Raw genomic sequence first — 18,612 nt, 5'->3', positions numbered from 1 at the left:
CATTGCACCTGATTTTTAATTTCTTCAGGAGTTTTAACTATTTTACATTCAATTTTAAGAGAGAAATATATAAATAAATGTTATTATTAGGTTATTGCAGCCCAATGACCTGCTTTTGAATTCCCACTGCATGAAAGAATATTTTCTTTTTTGCATTACAGGATTTTGATTTTTTTTCTGAGCCTGCTGATCAAAAAGCACCTCATACCATTGTTTGCATCTTTTTGTGCCTGTAAAGTTCTCCTTCTCTCTGAGGGCTGGTCTAGTTGCTCATTGAATGATTAGCTGCCGCCTTCATAAATCAGGCACTAATTTTGTTCAGATTGCAGGCATAAATTGAATGAAAAAGCGCTGCATAAGTTTGCACTGTGGTTTCTTGTAAAGTAAATACGGCCCTGTGTGTATCTGGAGTCTGCCCTCTAGTTGACTAACTTGGCTGGCTAGCCAGTGGGCTCAGCTGGGTTTGTGCTTGGCCATTCAGAGCGTTACCTCAATGCACAAATCAGCCCAGGGAATGATCTGGACAGAAAGCCTTCAGCAAATTATTACAGATTTGCAATTTAATGGCTTCTGAGGTCTCTCCCAGCCCCACACAGGTTCCCAACGAGACAGAGCCTATTAGTTTGGTCCTTTAATCACAGAACAGGAGATGGGAATCCTAGCCAAACCTATACATACCCCGCTTCACTTGGTGTGGAATGATTTCATGGGGTTTATAGATAGAGACAGAGAAGTCTGTGCATGCGTGCAGGCATGTGCACGAGTGTATGAGCATTGGCTAGTTTATAAGCTTTGCTTTCCCAGGAGAAACAGCAGCGTGTGTGTGTGTGTGTGTGTGTAGGCAAGAGAGAAAAAAAACAATGCGTCCCTCTATGGATTGTTTATCAATACCATGAGGACGCACTGGGCAGTAGCAATTAATTTGGCATTGTCTGTACCCAAAGCTAACAAAAGTCCACTTCATAAATGAAAATGGAGAATTAGTTTCCAATGACATGTTCCAAAAAATATTTTCAGAAAATCGTGTTTTACTTAAATATGAAAATGTGAACATTAAAGTCGACAAAGTATTCTGTCAAACTAATTCAACTAGGAAAGTTTCTGTTTAAAGCTCCACTTTTAGAGATGTCAGCGTTTGTTCAGGTGACTCTTCTTGATGCACATCAGTAAACTGCCCTGCTAGGCTATGAGCCTTCACATAAGCCTGGAAATAAGAAATAAATTGCATGTGATTTGTTACACACAACTGAAACTGCAGTTGTGTTCCAGACCTAAAGCTCTTATGTTGTGGTCCATACTTTTGTTAAACTTTGCAACAGACAAACGGCCAGCTCTTCACAGGGCGTTTGAGCAAGTCTTTTCCTATAGGTATAGTTGTCCTGATTAATGTGCCATCAATGCAAAATGTAAAAACTATCACTCCAATCTGCCTTTCAATGTCCCAATTTGTCCAAGAGGAAGCCAAGCTTTCTAAATGAGCTGGATAAAAGTGACTGCCAAAGGGGATGAATATATATAATTATCTGTGGCTGGAGAGCCAACAAAGAGACTTTGAAAATCAACTTTGAGCGCCAAAGGCTTCATTAGTCTGACGACAACAAAATGTCCCCTCGACTTGCAGTTGGAAAGACACAGGTATCTGCAAAGCCATTAAAACATGCAGTCGCGGGGCCCTCTGTAGCCCAGCCGCTATCTGTTTGGGATTAGAAGCTACTTAATGCGCTAATGTTAATATGCTAATGTGTTAATGTTATGTTTGAATTATTAGGTGATTTAAGAAATGGCTGGCTACCGTTTTGTTGGTCTTACGCATTGACACATTGGGAAGGACGGATAACTGTGTTTACTTTGCATATGGAAATCCCTGAATGTCTTTCATCTGCCCTTCCTATAGCGACTAGTGGTCCATGTTAGCTTTGCAAACATCTTAATTGTGTTAAATGGAGGAAAAAGGGGGGAAGATTAAAAGCCATTAATGTGTGTTGCGTGAGGGTGTGCTATTCCCGGGATGGTGCTTTTGTTCACTTTGGCAAAGCAGATGAGAGAGTTTCACCTTGAAACTCAATGCACACCAGAAACATTGTCATTGTGTCTACCTACAACGCTGCTGTCTCTCGTTCTCACTGTTTTATACACTGTCAGACTTGCTTTGCTCGTCTTTGCAATTCTTTTTGTGATCGCCATCCTTCTTACTCTCTTTGTACGTCTCTCTCATTTTCTCTCATTCTATCTATCTCTGCTTTTCCCTTTGTAGCACTGTTTCCCTCCACTGCTTTCTCTCTCTCTCTCTCTCTCTCTCTCTCTCTTTCTGTCTGTCTGTCTAAGCGTCAGATAAGCTCACTGGGGGAGACTTTAGAGGACTCTCCATCTGTGTATAAATAGCTCTGGATGAATTATTGAGGGACCTGGGGTTGCTAATAATCCCGCAGGACCCATCTGACAATGACACAGAAGATGGAGGGAAAACAATTACGCAGGCTTTCTCCTTCAGAAGAGTGGGAATGGGGGTGGGGGGGACTAGGCGGCCTCTGGGAGCCTCCTCGCGGGGCCCAACATCTTGGCTAATAAACCCAATTAAGTCTCCGGAATCAATCGGAGCCCCGGGGGCGTCCTCTCTCTTCCTTCCCCGGACGGCATGCAACAACAGGAAGTGTAATGATTCATGTTCCCCCTTCTGCATTTGGATCGTCCTCTCATCTCCATCTTGCAGGTTGGCAAGGCGGACGGGACAGGACAGGATGTCCGCCGAGGCAGGATAATAGGACAGGGAGAGGAAAGGAGAAGAGAGGCGAGTAGAGTAGAGTGGAGAGGAGAGGTGCACAGAGGAATATTAATGGGAGTGTTTATCCTGTAAGTGTTTTACCACAGGGACGAGACATGGGACCACTCCCATGACAGAATTAAGGCACTTTGTCTTCTTAGTGATACATGATTCATCTGTAGACGTTTTTGATTAATCAGCTTTGCCGGGTACCTCCCTGGCTGTTGATACAACATGCTCCTGCCATCTGTCTATCTGTCTATCTATCTATCTATCTATCTATCTGGGCGGTAATATTGGCTTTTAATTTAATGTTTTATGTTGGTGCCACTTCCAGTATACAAAGCTACATGAAGACAGAAAAATAAAGAAAATGAAGCAAAGACTAACATAACATAACAAACCTTGAAACTTGTATTGTCTCTGTCCATTTTATTTATCAGTCTCCTGGTTCAGGGTTTGTATTTTCCATCCCCATGGCCAAACAGGAAGGATTCTGCAAAACCCTTTGTAAAGTTCAGTAAGCAGGTTTTCATCCAAACATAGTGCAGATTTGAACTACATTTCCACAAAACTGACAGAAGAAAATACAAATTAATGTGCATTTAGGACGACTACTGTTATTAATGTTAGAAGTTGGGTTGTTGTCATTGCAGAGGAAGTGGTCACAATAAAGATGAGGTAATTAGAAGAGGAATTGTCAAACGTCAAACCTGACAGAAACATGACATGCAGTAAAACAGACGTTTTTTTATGCGCAGCACTGACATGGCAAATATGTGATTATGGTTAAGTAAAGGCAGTGGCGGGCTACAGTGTGATCCACATCCACACCCTTACTTGCCACCTCATCTCAGAGTGCACTCCCTCCCGTGCTGGTGAACATTGGCGTTGCATTTCGATCATGCAAAATCCTCCAGTATGGACAAATCTCCAAGAGATACTGGGCTGTTCTGTGTTTTAAAGGCCGCTGCACATGAGAGCGCTCCAATCACTGAAGAGATGAAACAAGACATCCAGCCTTAAAGTGCTTTGTGTGTTGTCGGGTTTGAGGAGAGTTTTAGTGTCCCATGATGGTTTAAACACAGTTTCAAAGGTTTTTCCACTCTGCCGAGTATAAAGTTCCCAAATTAAACACTGAACAGTTGTAGTTTTGTCATGAAGAAAAATCTGTTGCTATTGTTATCAGTCGTACGTTGATACATTAGTCAGCATGAAAACATTGAAGAGTGTCAGACCCGGTATGTAACCGTGCAGACTTTTGGTTCATCTTAGGAGTCATTCCATGTTTAATAATTCATATTGTGAAAAGCTAAATTTGGGTGTCCCAAACATTTCCTGACAAAATGGCTGAGGTAGGATGAGAGTGAAGCGATTCGTCCGCCTGGATATCGGTGATCTAACTGTTTGGTGTTCATGTGTGTCTGTGTGTGTATTGCCATCAAGGGAGCTTTTAACAAGTGTGTGTCTGAGTGTGTGTGTTCAAGCATTTAAGTTACATGCGATACGAGTGTTGTTTCGGAAGGTATTTCACTTTGTGGCATGAGAGCTTAAGTGTCACATGCAAGCCCAGTTTATGTGTATGCTCAAGTATGTGTGTGTGTGTGTGTGTGTGTGTGTGTGTGTGTGTGGGTGGGTAATAAATGTGTGTATGCTTGTGTGTGTTTTCCATCCCGACCCTCAAGGGACCGAGTCAGGGGGTGGGTGGTTCAGGGTGGAGGGGGGGTATGTGGGTGGTGTAGGGGGACGACACTGTCCTAATGATGCATTTTCTACGCCATTGATTCAGTGGCTCTGCTCTCCAGTAAATCCTTCACATGCAACACATTAAAGCTGGCCTTTTTTCCTCTGCCAATCGATTAGCACAGCTTAGAGACGGCCACTCTGGGAAGCAGGGCGAGAGATGGGACCTGTTATCTTCAGGGACTCACACACACACACACACACACACACACACACACACACACACACCATTTGATCCCATTTTCTTGTACATTTTTTTGTCATAAACAATATTTTTGTCATTATCTTTCTATGCTCATACTGTAAAAGTGCATCAGAGTGTGTGAGAAAATGTTGAGTTTACATGCTGCTAATACCTGTAATCTCTGGATTACGGCATGCATTTTAATATGAAGGTTGTCCACATGCAACTCTCTTGGTCTTTATTTGTTCCGTTTTCTCTGTTGTCTGTTTTGTTTTTTCTTTATGGCTTCCTGAAGGTACCACTGTGTGCAGATACATAAGCGTTATGTGCAATAAATGAAAGTGTTCAGTTTAATATGCATGTAGTAATCAGTGATTTTCTAAGCTTTTATTGTCTTAAATAAGGTGATCTTTATTCCCACACTAGTTGCCTGCACATTTTTGGGGCAACATCGAAGCAATTTATTCAGGATATTTCTCAGTGTGTTGCTGAAAGTAACATTCAAACCCCTCAGAGCACATTAATTTGGCATGATGATTTAACAGTTTTGCAGGAAAGGCCCAGTTATAAAAATTTATTTGACACCCCACGGTCAATCAGAACTCAGTATTCACCCAGGATACAGTATAATAACTTTTATTTGACAATCTTCATATCCTCATCTCAGAGAGTAATTTAGTTACAACTGGAGCCACAATTGTTCTAAATTACTATGTCCTGCACTTTTCAGGATGGGGAAAAAAAAATGCAGCAGATGCACAGCAGTGCTGTCCCGTCCCTTTGAGTTTCATCACCTTGTTATTAACTTTTGCTCTGTCTTTTCTTGCTCTGTAGCTCCCTCAGTGACATGCTCAGTACGTGTTCCTATATTACAGATTATTTTTGTTCCCCTGAAGAGAGGACTAAGGGATCTGCATATAGTCGCCTATAGGAGAGCTGGGACTGCTATTACACTCCATTATAAATGAATTCACCTCCTCTTTTCATAATACTGCCCCATAGTTCTGCTTCACTCTGCTGAAATAATATCATACTTAAGACCAGCATTCATTAGTCCCCGAAACAGCTCCTGAATTTTTAAGGCCTGGTTTACACAATGAAAAAATGGTCTCTGAACAGCAATTGATGTTTTTGTTTTTTTTTCCCCCCATGTTTACAGTACAGAGTACAGTACCATTCTCTGAGTTCGTATTGTGGGCTTCAAAGTGCTTTTTTATTTAATCAGGGTTTACAGCTGCCAATTAAAGATTTTAAGATGATACGAGGAGAAAGTTGGAGTGTTCCTGGAGACCTTGGCTGTGTCCCCTAAAATAGCTTCTATCTTCTGTCTCTTTTTCCATTGTGAGTAATGATCTGAAAGGTCAGCAAAGGTGAAGGGGATATGAGCGACTGCCGCTCACTTTATTGAATTACTATTCCTCGCAGAACCAAAAGTGTAGGGGCTTGTCTGGGTTCTTCGCTTTGATACCAGATTCAATGGGAGATATTTAACTTAGACCAGTCTGCAGGTTAAATTAAGTTTTCAGTATTTGGTATGTGAGTGTAGCACGATATGGACACCATGTCCACAGAGATAGCCAGACGGTCAGACGTGTCCAATGTGAAAAGACATCCACAGGAGACACATATATGGTCGCAAATGCTGTGCCTACTTTACTTTCAGAAATAGAATTGCATATACATAATACTTTTCTCATTTAATTTTATGGTGTTTTGAGCCAGACGGAGACTGAATAGCAACAATCACATGGTTCATATTGAGTGTCCCAGTTACAGCAGCACAAGGGCAACTGTATCACTCTTGAATCAGAAACTCTCTTAATACGACGCTTATTAGTATTCCTCTCCTGCACTCAGTGGTACTCACTGTCACCATATGACTAAAAGACCAAGGCTTTATATGCTATTTCTCTGAACACAATAAGTCAAGAATTTTCGTCTTTACTCTGACCCATTTCAAGAGTGAATTGAAGAGCGTTATCTAAGTCTTAGCACTCACAAAAATCCAGTCAGAACGTTCTTGTCTTAAGGTCAATCTTTTAAAAAGGAGAAAAAAAAACATTCTTCTGTTTATTGAGCAAAGGCTGTCCTTGGTCAACCCTTTCAGGAGGAGATAAGTGCTAACAGAACTGAGGTAGAGGGAGACGCGGAGATTTCTATTGACTGACTGAAATTGGACAGCCTCAAACAAAGTTTCATGCCAAAGTTTTTCGAGGCAGAGTTCCAGGGCTATGCAGCGTGGAGTTTCAGCCGCGCCGTGGATAAAGCTTTTTAATGCTATTGACTCTTTTTAGGCTCTTACCAAGATGTTCTGAAATATTTAAATGATCACTGGGAGTTTCTACCCGTCTGTGGCTGAGAATAAAAGGATAGAGTGAGAGGAGGGAACTTTTTATGTCAGCCTTTTACAATCCCTGAATTAATAGGCACAAGATAATTAGAGAATTCTGTGCAATAACATTGTCCCCAAGCTGTCTAGTCTTGGGTGGCGTCAGGCAATGCATGCTGGTAAAAAGTAATTCATGTGTCCAGTAATGCTGTAAAGTGCTAATTCAGGAATGCATTAGTAGTTTTACTTTTAGTACAATTATAATTAGCTTCAAAGGTGAATTTCAAAATTGGCGTGTTCCTGTCAAGGGCCAAAGCAGCCACTGAGGGCAGAGAGGTCATGGTCTCGGGAATGTTTCCGGGTAGTTGACGATTTCGTTGACCTCAAGAGTTTACATTTTGTAATTAGACATAAAATACACAGGGTGGGACTGAATGCCTTTACATTTGACTGTCTTAATAATTTCAAATGAGACATGATGACAGGATTTAGCATTTGATAGCTACATGTAGTTGCATGATAAAACACAACACTGTATGTATGTGCTCGTAGTGACAAATGATTCCCTGACTCTGCAGTTCTCCTCAACACTATGGAGTGTTTTAGCGTCTTTGCATTCATTAGTTTGGTGTTTAAATCTAGATTTGCCATTTTGGTTCACTCTCACCACTCTCTCAAGAGTTGTTCACGGCAGCATTAAGCAGCTGTTCGTGGTGAAAAAAGCTCCCAAAATCAACAAATCTGCCCAGCACCAAATGTCTTACAGACAAAGTTTATGAGTAGCTGGAGCACTTAGTTTCTCAAGAGTCAGATTTTCTCTCGGGACCTGGTGGAGACCAAAATCAGAGCTTAAAGGAGAATGAACATTGGGCTTACATTCATCAGGTGGTAAGAAACACAACACCAAATCAATGCTAAAGTTGCTCTGTATCTGCTTGCTAACATATTAGCTATATCAACTTTAAAAGTATGTCAGTGTAATGTTTACACCTTCTTTCTCTTAATAAAAATAGTTATGGTAGGTTTAAAGAAAAGAAAAGTCTGGCTTCCACCCAACCAAGGCTAAAATATCTGAAAGACTACACAAAACTCTGCAGTTAGTCATGGAGTTGAAAACAAATACAAAAAAATATTCCAATGAATTTTCAGTGACATTGCTTCAAAACTCATGAAACGTGCTTCAGCCAGTACAAGACGGTTTAATTAAACATTACTGGATGGCATTGGTATTCAAATATACTGATCCTAAGAAGATGATTTTAAACAACATGGCATCGCTGTAGATATAAAAAGATACATACATATATGTAGTTTCCGAACAGCCAACTTGTTGAGGAGATACATCTAGCAAAGACAGCTCATCAAGTGAATGTTTCCCACAGTTAACAAGGTCAAAGCTCTATGTGGTCCAACACAGCCGTCATTTAAATGAGGCCTGGTGACAGTTGGTGGATTTCACCACTGAAGCTCGTGTCTTTTCTTCTTCCCCCACCAGTAAGTATTCATAGTCTCCACCATTCCCTTGCTGCTTTCTTTCATCTCCTCTCTTTTTCTTCCCCATATTCCTCCCCCTCTCTCTCTCTCTCTCTCTCTCTCTCTCTCTCTCTCTCTCCCTCTCTCTCTCTCTCCCTCTCTGTCTCTCACTCTCTTCCTGTTCCTCTCTCTCGCGGTGGGTGTGTGTCCCTTTAGGGTGTCTGCAGCGGTTGAGATAAGAAGCGAGTGTAGGACACAGGGGGATGGTGTTCACAGAAGCTAGGTGATCTTATCTGCTCTCTCTCCCTCTCCCTCTCTTACCGAGCTTCCCTCGCTGTTCTGCTTTTCCCTTCTGCTGTTCTCCTCCCCCTCTTTCCTTTTGCTCCCGTGCCCTTCTTTTTCTCTCCTTCCATCTCTCTCTCTCTCGTCTCACGCACACATATTCTCTCAGATCCCCTCTGCGCTGCTGTTGATTTGAATTTGAAGTGATGGGAAACCAAATTGGCAGCATTGACAGCAGAAACAAACAGCTTATCTCTCTCTCCTGGGCCAATATGGGTCTTAGTCAGATACTAGAGCCGCTGCCAGCATCTGACTTGTGACAATGATGATAAATTGAACGTTTGTTGACTGTCACTTTTCGTGTGTGTGTATGTGAGCGTGTGTGACCGTGTTAGCATCTATGCTTGCCCCTTCCATACATGTGTGAATACAGTCGGTGGTGGAACATAACTAAGTGGAAGTACTGCACGTAAGCATAATTTTGAGGTACTCTGAGATGCTCTATATGTCTATTTTACATTTCAGAGGGAAGTATGTTCCTTTTTTCCCTCCTCCATTTGTATTTGCCAGCTATAGTCACTAGTTACTTTGCAGATTAAGATTTTACATATGAAACGTGACACTCATGTAAAGTATGATGACATTGCTGTAGATTAAAATACTGATTCCCAAACAGGGGTACTTTTACCCGAGGGGGTGCTTCTGTAGCTGCCACGAAATACATGGGAAGGTTATGAATTTAAAATAAGAATTACAGTTTCTTAAAAATACAATTATCCACATATTTGTGTGTAGAGGGACATGAAACGGATAATATCTCAAATTGGTATGAGGCTGATCTTATTTATCTTCTCATAATCTTAATAAGTAGTAAACTACCAGCTATTATTGCTGCACAGGGCAGTCTCTGAACAACTTCAGTCAGTTGTAGCAGGGTTGTATTTTTTATTTATTTATTTATTTTTTTAGGCATTTGCATTTACTAGATCTATGTAGTATAGAGGTGAAAGGCAACAAGGGGACAAAGAGCTGGGGGGTGACATATAACAAAGGTCCCCAGCCAGACTAAAACAGGGGATGTTGTGAGTACATGGTCAGCATTTTAAACCCCTCAGCCACCAGGACACCCCCAGCTGTAACAGCTTAACACCATGTGCTGCAGTTCAGAGTGCATGAAAATGATTAGCAAGTGAGCAGAGAAGTGGAAATAAATACAAGTAATTGATAAATGGCTGAAACACCCAGCTTCTCCAAGAGGTAGTGAATGTAAACTTGACCAAACCTATTGGAAAATAGAAAAAACAAGAAACAAGCCTAAAAAGGGACAAGTCCAGGGTCACCCTGTGTTTGAAATAATTATATCCACTTTGATATAATGAATGAAGAATTTAATGAAATCCACTTTAAAATGAACGCAAACACATTTAGAACATGCGTGTTGTCAATGACCAGCTGATTTGTTTTCCCAATTATATTTCTCAAAGAATGTCATTGCTGCCTGCATTATGTTCCACGGTAATGGTATTTGAAGTGTGGGAAATGCTACGTTGCTATGTTGCACGCAAACAGAAGTGAGGTGTCAGGGTGGATGGTGGGTGTACAAAGTCTGCATTAAACAGAGACCATCCTTAACCTTAACTAAGTGCTGTGAGTGCATCAACATAACCACGAACATTTTTAGTCAAGCTTTAGCTGCTATGATTGTATGCTGTATGGCAGGCGTGGATATTGTAGAAAAACAAATGAAACACATTGTCAGTAAGCATTCTACTGATACATTCACCATCAACAATTTGCAAACTTGACAACTTAGCAGAAAACGTTACTGCAGAACATTTCTTGTAATGACTGTATGTGTAATGTATTTGGTCTTACAAATTCATGGTATATAAATGTAATTTCTGAGCAACAGGGTTGGATGAAGGGATACTTGAGTTCATCTGAAATGGCTGTCGGAGCACATCAGGAAAAGAAAAACACTGGGTTAAGATATGCAACAGGATATAAAGTAGCTCAAATAATCTCCATATCAACTACCCACAACATTAAAATGCTGCTTATACTCTCATAGATCAGTAATAAGCAGTGCAAAAGTGCAAAATATACCAATACAACACTGACAGATAATGTCTTATTTTTGGAGTGTTCCTTACATTGTGGTATGTAGCTGGACCTAAATACTTCTTCCATTACTGAACACGCTGGATGGGGTGGGTGCCTGCACTCCAAACATGCCAATGAGTGTCAGGCGTGTGAATCAGAGACTTGCGTGCGTTTCCTGTGGGACGATGCTGGCATGTAGCGTTAACACGACAGGCCCAGAGAGGACGAGGAGGTAGCCAAGCTGTCAGCAGCCAGCTCCCACTTCGCCTAATGAGAGAGAGGCCCGTTAATTAAAAACACCAACAGGCGGAGCTCCCCTGTGTCCCGCCATCAGGACGACCCGGGGTTAAAGACACGGAGCCGAGAGGATGGGAGGCATGCTGCTTCCACGTACAGTACATGGTGCTGCCCTCGACAATAAATAGCCCCCAGTATGCAAAAAGAACAAAGCAAAGCACGACTGGGAAGAGCTATAAGAGGAGGGTGCTTTCTTTAGACTGCACTGCGAGTTTGTGTTTTTTGGGGGGAGGGGGTCTATGATAATCGTCGGCTCAGCCCTTGATGTTCCCAGAACAAACTGCGGTTCTTTTGTTTCTTTGTGCTTGTGTTAGTTGCGTGGCAGCAGGGAACAGTTTGTCAATATCTGCATGGAGACCCCTGTGATTCAAAAAATGAAATAAAAAAAAAAAAACCAAAATTCCTGTACATGAACAGTTTTTTCTTGCTGCTGTAATGTTTGTGTCTACCATATTGTGCACTGAAAAAGCTCTTTTTCAAATACTTCAAATGCTCTGTTATCATTGTGCAAACACAGAGACTAATTGTCCCTTGTGGATGATGATTTTTTTTTTTTCTTTCACTGAATTTAATTGAATTCAATTGAAATTATATTTTCTTCTATTTCGTTAAAAAATTCCAGGGTCTGAGCACACAAGCAAAAACCCTGCACATGCAGCGTGAAGAATATTTGCCTCAAATTGAATCGTGTCACCGCAGCCTATTGTGCAATTGTCTTTGTAAGTGTTTTATTAAACTGTCAAACACATGAATCATTAGCCTTGATCTGCAGATTGACAGTTTGTCAGCTCTCTGACAGTAGCGTGCGCCTCACTGTCAACAGGGGGTGGCGAGGGAACGACTTACACGTTCCCCACGGCTTCTTCTTCTTCCTTGCCTCCTGCGTCTCCATCTTCCTTCCACCCCCACATGTCAGCCCAGGTGCTAACAAAACTGAGGATTGTGGGTAGTCTTGGAACATATGGAGCAAGGAGACGGAGAAATGAAGGGTGGAGGGAGGAGCGGGGAGGGGTGGGTGAGAGAGAGAGAAGCTGTCAGGGAAATGTCTATCCCTGTCACAGCACCCAGAAGAGTGCGATGGACGAATGGATAACTGCTATTTCAGACTGCCAGGGAGAAAGCTCAGGCAGATTTGATGTGTTTTGCGGGCAGCATGGCTCTCATGCAACAGAATGCACAAATCGTCGCAGCTCCAGAGCCACAATTTTTTCATCTCACTTTTGTGTCTTTCTTTTTTTTTTTTTGTTTTTTGCATGCGTATGGATTGCGTTTGTGTACACAGGAATGCTCCGTTTGTTCAGTCGCTGAAATACTGTTCACTGTGCACAAACACACGCAGGCACACACACAAACACGAGCGAATTCCCAGCGCGGCCGTGTAGACAGAGTTTCAGAGCTTTGGCTGCAAGCTCACTCTGTGTGAGCGTGTGTGCGTGTGTGTACATGTTGTTTTTGGCTATTCGCTGGTGATTGGTGCAGCCCCCTCCCATGGCTGCCTCTCCTTCTCTGTCCCAAGTTCACATAACATAATTATCTCTCTCTCGTTCTCTCCCTTGCTGTATTTCAGGCTGTGCCTTCCTCACCTACTGTGCCAGAGAGTCGGCCCTCAAAGCCCAGAATGCATTGCACGAGCAGAAGACCCTGCCAGGGGTAAGTAGTACAGGAGGAACGCCATGTCGACCCAGAAGCAAAATCTTACATAAACACATCTTGGATTCACTCTGGCACACACACAAACACAGATGCTCATTTTTAACATATAATGCCTTATATTCATTTCAAATCAAAGGGGACTGACTGTCTTTGCCATGCTTGTCATGTACTGTTTATCACTGGCTGTACACCAGACATGAGCACAGCCCTCCTTTCCCTTAAATATCCATCCTTTTCCTCTGCCCCCCCCCACCCCCCCACCCCCCCTTCACTGCCTCCCTCTCTCTTCACTTTGACAGTCACACACAAACCCATAGGGAGAAACCACACACAGCATCGCATCATAGGAATACTATTTATAGTCTTTCCTCCGGTTTGTGTAAATGAGTGCGTGCCGGTGTGTGTGTGTGTGTGTGTGTGTGCATCCGTGTGTGTGTGTGTGTGTGTGTGTGTGTGTGTGTGTGCATCCGTGTGTGTGGGCAAGTGTGTGTAAAAGCGGGTGAGCGGGTGGATGTAGGCTATTTGTACATTTATGTACACGCTCTGCATCATGCCCTGGACTGGCAGCAACACAAATGTGCATCATGAATGTACATCACGACAGCACATCACTTCACAACAGATGTTCACATGCTGTGGATGTTCCCACTCACATGTACAATGCAGCTGGAAGCCACACGTGTCATGTTTTAATGCTCGGCTCCAATTCACACATGCTAGAATAAGGGATTTTTTGACATTGTCACAGGGAAGAGGTAGATATTCAATTGTTAGCATGTGTTTGTGTGTGTGACTGCGTATGTGTGTATGAGGGATTATATGCATTGCGAGCATTTTCTTTAGTGTATACATGATGTTATCATTATTTATTTGTGTGTGAGCGTGTGCATGTGTGTCTGTAATAGCATGTGCTCGAGCGTGCATGCACCTGAATGCACGTGCTTGCGCGCACGTGCCCGTCTGCTCGTGTGTGCGTATGTGCGTGTTAGGAAGTTTTGATGCGTCTCTGTCAGGCCTGGCTCAGTTTGCTCTGTTCGTTTTTAATGACGCCTCCAGGGAAGCTGACAGTCGCCGTGTTGAGCGCACAGCCTTTGATGTGAGTGATTATGACATCACAGACGTGCAGCCGAGAAGAGCGGAGGAGTGGGGATCCGTGCTCTCAGTTTTTTTTTTTTTTCACTTCCCAGTGGCATATTATTCAGAAAGAAAGAGGGAGGGAGAGATACAGACACACAGAGAGAGAGAGAGAGAGAGAGAGGAGAGATTAAATATTTGGCCAAAACCAGAATGCGATTTTGTGTTCACACAAAATGTGCTGCTGATTGATGTTTTTGCCTTTGTTGCGATTGTTTGACACGGACCAGAAGATATGGGCACAAAAAAAAACCCTCTTTTAAGGATCCTGTCTTCACATCTTTAAGGGAAAGAGACTGTACTTGGCATCACATGCTACATAATAATGCATCAACAGCAAATAAATTTGATCAGTCACTTGCAATCAGCATTGTTTTAGAAGGAAATGCTAATTAGCTATGCCTTTGCCAGCGGAGGACAGTGTCAGGTTTGCATTTGATCGATGGTGAGCGTTAAGTAAACAAAGGTAATGCCATAGGACAGACCTAGATGCTCAACAAACCCTGAAGCAGAGCACTGAGAGAGGCAAACCAGGAGACTGTCTTTTGTTGCTGGTGGAGGTAAAGCCAGCAAAACAGAATAAATGAGTTCATTAGAAACAGAGCGAGGACTTGGCCCTGGGAAAGGCAGTGGGACGTTTTATGGCACACGACTACACCCTCTTTCCTCCGTTCCTTCACTTTTTTTTTCATCTTCCTTCTTCTCTCCCTCGCTCCATCCTCTATCAATCCCCCACTCAGAGGCCAACACAACCAAAACCCTGCAAATGAAATCCCTTTTTTCCCCCTTAAAGCCTCTTTCCCCTTCACTTCGCGTCCTGATGCGCTTTTTATCGTCAAAGTTGCTCCCCAACCCTTACATTTAAAAAGTTTTCTGCCGTCTTTTTTCTTTCGCTGCCAGGTGAGCCGAGAGAAGAGGGGATTTGGCTTCCTAGTGGAAATGCCCTGTAAGCATGGCTGTAGGCTGTTAGTGTAGCTCAGACGCAGTACTGAGGGCTGCCTTGTGTGTGTGTGTGTGTGTGTGTGTGTGTGTGCAACTGAGCCTGTGCAGTGTCAGGAGAGACTTTGGGTAAACAAGCGACAAGCAGAAATACTGATGTTAAAGTGACACTGACATTGAACTACTCATGATAGATGACAAATTGTTTTCACATCCCTCATTCCATCACAGTGCCACACACTACAGGTACACAGGATTATGCTGATGGAGAATAAGTTTCTGCCAGCATAATTAAATCAACTCTACTGACACAGAAAGCAGTGTTACTGCACTGTTTGAGGACATTCACAACATTCAAGAGGTACATTTGAATGAAAAGAAAAATCCCTGGATGAATCATAGAGGAGAGCTCTAAAGCACAGGCCCAGGGGCCAAAGGGGATCAGGGGGCCACAAAGTCAGGGCCTCGATTTGGATTTACCGTTGTTAAAATTTTTTTTGTTGGAAAGATAGAAGATGCAGTAAAACGGTACAGATGTCCCAGTCATGTTATTTTAGCTCCTGATCCCAATCCAAGTCCTTTATTAACAGAGAGTATCTGCCAGTCAGATATGATATTTATCTTTATTGTATTATTTGTCTGTTTCCTCCAACACAATACAGCTGCACAGTGAGTATTTCAGTTACAAATTCTCTGTTATTTTGAATGTTTTGTCTACAGCACTTTGGAGTTCTGAGAAACTATAAAAAGTAACCAAAACAACACAAAACTAAGTGACATGACTCTGTCTCATAATCCATTGTTATAGACTCAAAACACAAATCTGAATCTGAGCACAGTCAATATTATTCAAGCTATCACCAGTGGAAAAAGTTTTGTTTCCTTATTTGAAGTACACAGCTATTGAGGAGCTAAATGGAAGAGTGTTTTTTTTGTTTTTTGTTTTTTGAGAGAGTGGCGTGAGACAGGCCTAAAATGGGGCGCGTCCCAAACGCCGGGCCCTGGCTGCCATATTTGTGATCCCGCGCTCCAGTTTCAGACTCGTACTACAGCAAGAGGCATTAAAAAGCCTCTATTGATTCTGGCAAAAGTCCTCATGAGTGGGAGGATGTGTTTCTGTGCGCGCACGTGTGTGTATGTGTGGGTCACAGGGTGGAGTTGCAGAGCTCGAGCTAGTGCAGTGTGTGCACAAACCACAGGGAGCAAATACCCACCAGCAAATCCTCCCTCACACGTATAAATACTCACACACGCTAAAAAAATATAAATAAAAAAACAGATCTGGCATCCACTCAAACGCGTTGTCAGATATACAGTATAGGCCTCAGCACTACCATATGCCCCCACACTGTGCACAAAAAGAGCATGCACTCCTGCATACTTAACACCGTGTTCCAAGTGAGAAAATAATACAGAGAGATACACACGAGCATGCACAGGTACAAAACATACCGCTGATACTCCAAACCCGTCTCTTGTAACGGCAATACAACACTCCTCGTAAACACTTCCATTCAACAACATGATACTCTGATACTCATAGAAAGAGAGCGAGAGAGGGAGAGGAATAGGGAGAAAGTAAAAGAGAGAGAGCGCGAGAGAGAAATACGGCGTCGATTGACTCGCGCTGTAATAGTGAGCCAGATGAGAAAATATAGAACACTGTGAATCAATGCATCATTTCAGAGCACTTTCACACACGCACACACACACACGCACACACACACGCACATACACACAAACACACACATACATAATGGAGCACATATACACACAGAGTTTTCAGCCCAGGGGCAAACAAACAACAGAAAAGAAAGAAAAGCAAATGAATAGCAGAAGGGAGGAAAGAGGAAGGGGTTGATGATGGCACGTTGGAGAGCGTGGGTGGATGGAGGGAGTGGGAGGAGAGGTATAGTCGAGGTGCCTCCATAACGGCTGATTTGTGTCTGTTTCTTTTTTCGCAACCCCCCCACCGCCACCCCCCACCCCCTCAGTTGAGATAATGCCAGGGCAAGAAATCCATGGCATTGATTGGCTCCTGCGACCCAGTTTCATGGCAGCTTTTTCTCAATAAGTCGCCCTCATTGGTCGATAGCTGCCAGGCTCCCCAGGTGAAGTAGGTGAACTTGGTGTTTGGATGGGGGGGGGGGGGGGGGGGGGGCTGATGGTGCTCAGTTATGATTTGTTTCCACTAAGTGTGCACAAGTACAGTAGTCCACTCTGTCTTGTAGATTTAGATTAGTGGTGCAGTGTGCAGGAGGCATAGCTGCACGTCCACATAAATAATGCCACAGGCCCTGGAGCTAAAATGTGCCCTCCCTCCCGGCAAGCCATCACCTCATCAACTATCCTAATCACCCTTATCCGAAAGAAAACTGTTTGCCACATAACACGCTCCAATTAATGAATACAGTCATTGACAGAATGCCGGAGTGATGCACATGCAAGTTTTAGCCCAGAATGACACCAGCACGAAGCATCAATAGGAATACACGCTTCACAAAAACACAGATTTTTTTAAACTCGTTGACCTAATGAGCAACTTGTCTCTGTAACAGTAAAAAGAAAGAGCAGCAGGCACTGGCAGTAGTCAGTGTAACAAAGGAATAAACAGTATCCAGTGTCCAAACTGGAGCAAAGCTTTTAATTCAGGCAGTACGCAGCGTGAATCTGGCAGGTCATAAGCCTGCAATAACAATTCAAATGAGTCTCCCCAACAGACAGTACAAAAGCAGAAAGACTTCCTGAAAATAGCGTTTGTAATAAATTCAGAGTTAAACACAGATGCCACTGTTTGTCGATAAACTCAACATAGTTCATTAATTTTCTTGTTTTTTCTTCTAACGGCCTACAGAGGAGCTGAGTTTTATTTGATCACGCACACTATATGGCCCTGTCCACACAAGCTTTGGCACTTCTGGTCTGTGGCACTTCTGGTCTGTGGCTGTATTTTGAGTTTTGGGGTAGACTTTGTTCGAGTTAAAGCTACATCACATTAGGATATTTGAGGTAATGCTGTGGTTCCAACTATGTCACAGCACTTTGTGAAAGGGTTTTTCCTGTTTCACCATGACAGTGACAGACCCATGTGGAAGAACCTGACTAGCTTGAACAGAGCCCTGATCTCATTCCCATCCAATCCATTTGGGATGAGCTGGAACGTCATCAAACCGACTCACAACAACATCATATGAACTAGCTCACCTTTGCATGACACTGCACAGCAGCAACATCCAAGATGAAGCACAGATCCCAAATTCAAAGCATTTTAACAGCTCCACTTGACATAACAGAAATGTTCAAATGAGATGTTAAACCATTACATATGGTGTTCAGGAGTCCACATACTTTTGGCCACACAGTGTCATTTTGGTTAAACTGCTTTAAGGAGTGAAGCATGAATGGTGCCATAATTGTAACAAAGATCATTACAAGCCCACACACCATCTTTTGTCATATAAAGTCTGAATGCTCCCATTATCGTTGGGCTCCAGGCCTGATGTTACAACCTCCCATTGCCAAGTGGAGTTTGAGCAGATTGTACAAATGAGAAAAAATCATCTGTCTGGAGGCAGCAGTTCACTTTAGTCCAATAATCCAACTAATTTCAGAAGTGGCGCATGCTACCCACTGGGGCAATAGATTCATGATCCATATGTGAAATGGCACACCTTTATACAACCAAGCCATATTGCAATTCATGCAATGTCATAG

At 42.8% G+C, this 18,612-nt stretch overlaps 1 protein-coding gene across 14 annotated transcripts in view; it reads left to right on the top strand.

Annotated features, from left to right (window-relative positions):
* The window catches only part of celf4 (CUGBP, Elav-like family member 4), an 84,209-nt gene that overhangs the window by 11,286 nt on the left and 54,311 nt on the right, over window positions 1–18,612 (top strand). For all 14 annotated transcript variants that reach the window (XM_076753954.1, XM_076753945.1, XM_076753852.1 and 11 more), the window contains exon 2: window positions 12,740–12,822. In XM_076753954.1, coding sequence (XP_076610069.1) covers window positions 12,740–12,822 — 83 coding nt within the window. The remainder of the gene's footprint in view (window positions 1–12,739; window positions 12,823–18,612) is intronic.

This window comes from Chaetodon auriga, chromosome 2, assembly GCF_051107435.1.
Source record: "Chaetodon auriga isolate fChaAug3 chromosome 2, fChaAug3.hap1, whole genome shotgun sequence".
Lineage (NCBI taxonomy): Eukaryota > Metazoa > Chordata > Actinopteri > Chaetodontiformes > Chaetodontidae > Chaetodon > Chaetodon auriga.
This window is presented reverse-complemented; position numbering and strand designations above follow the sequence as displayed.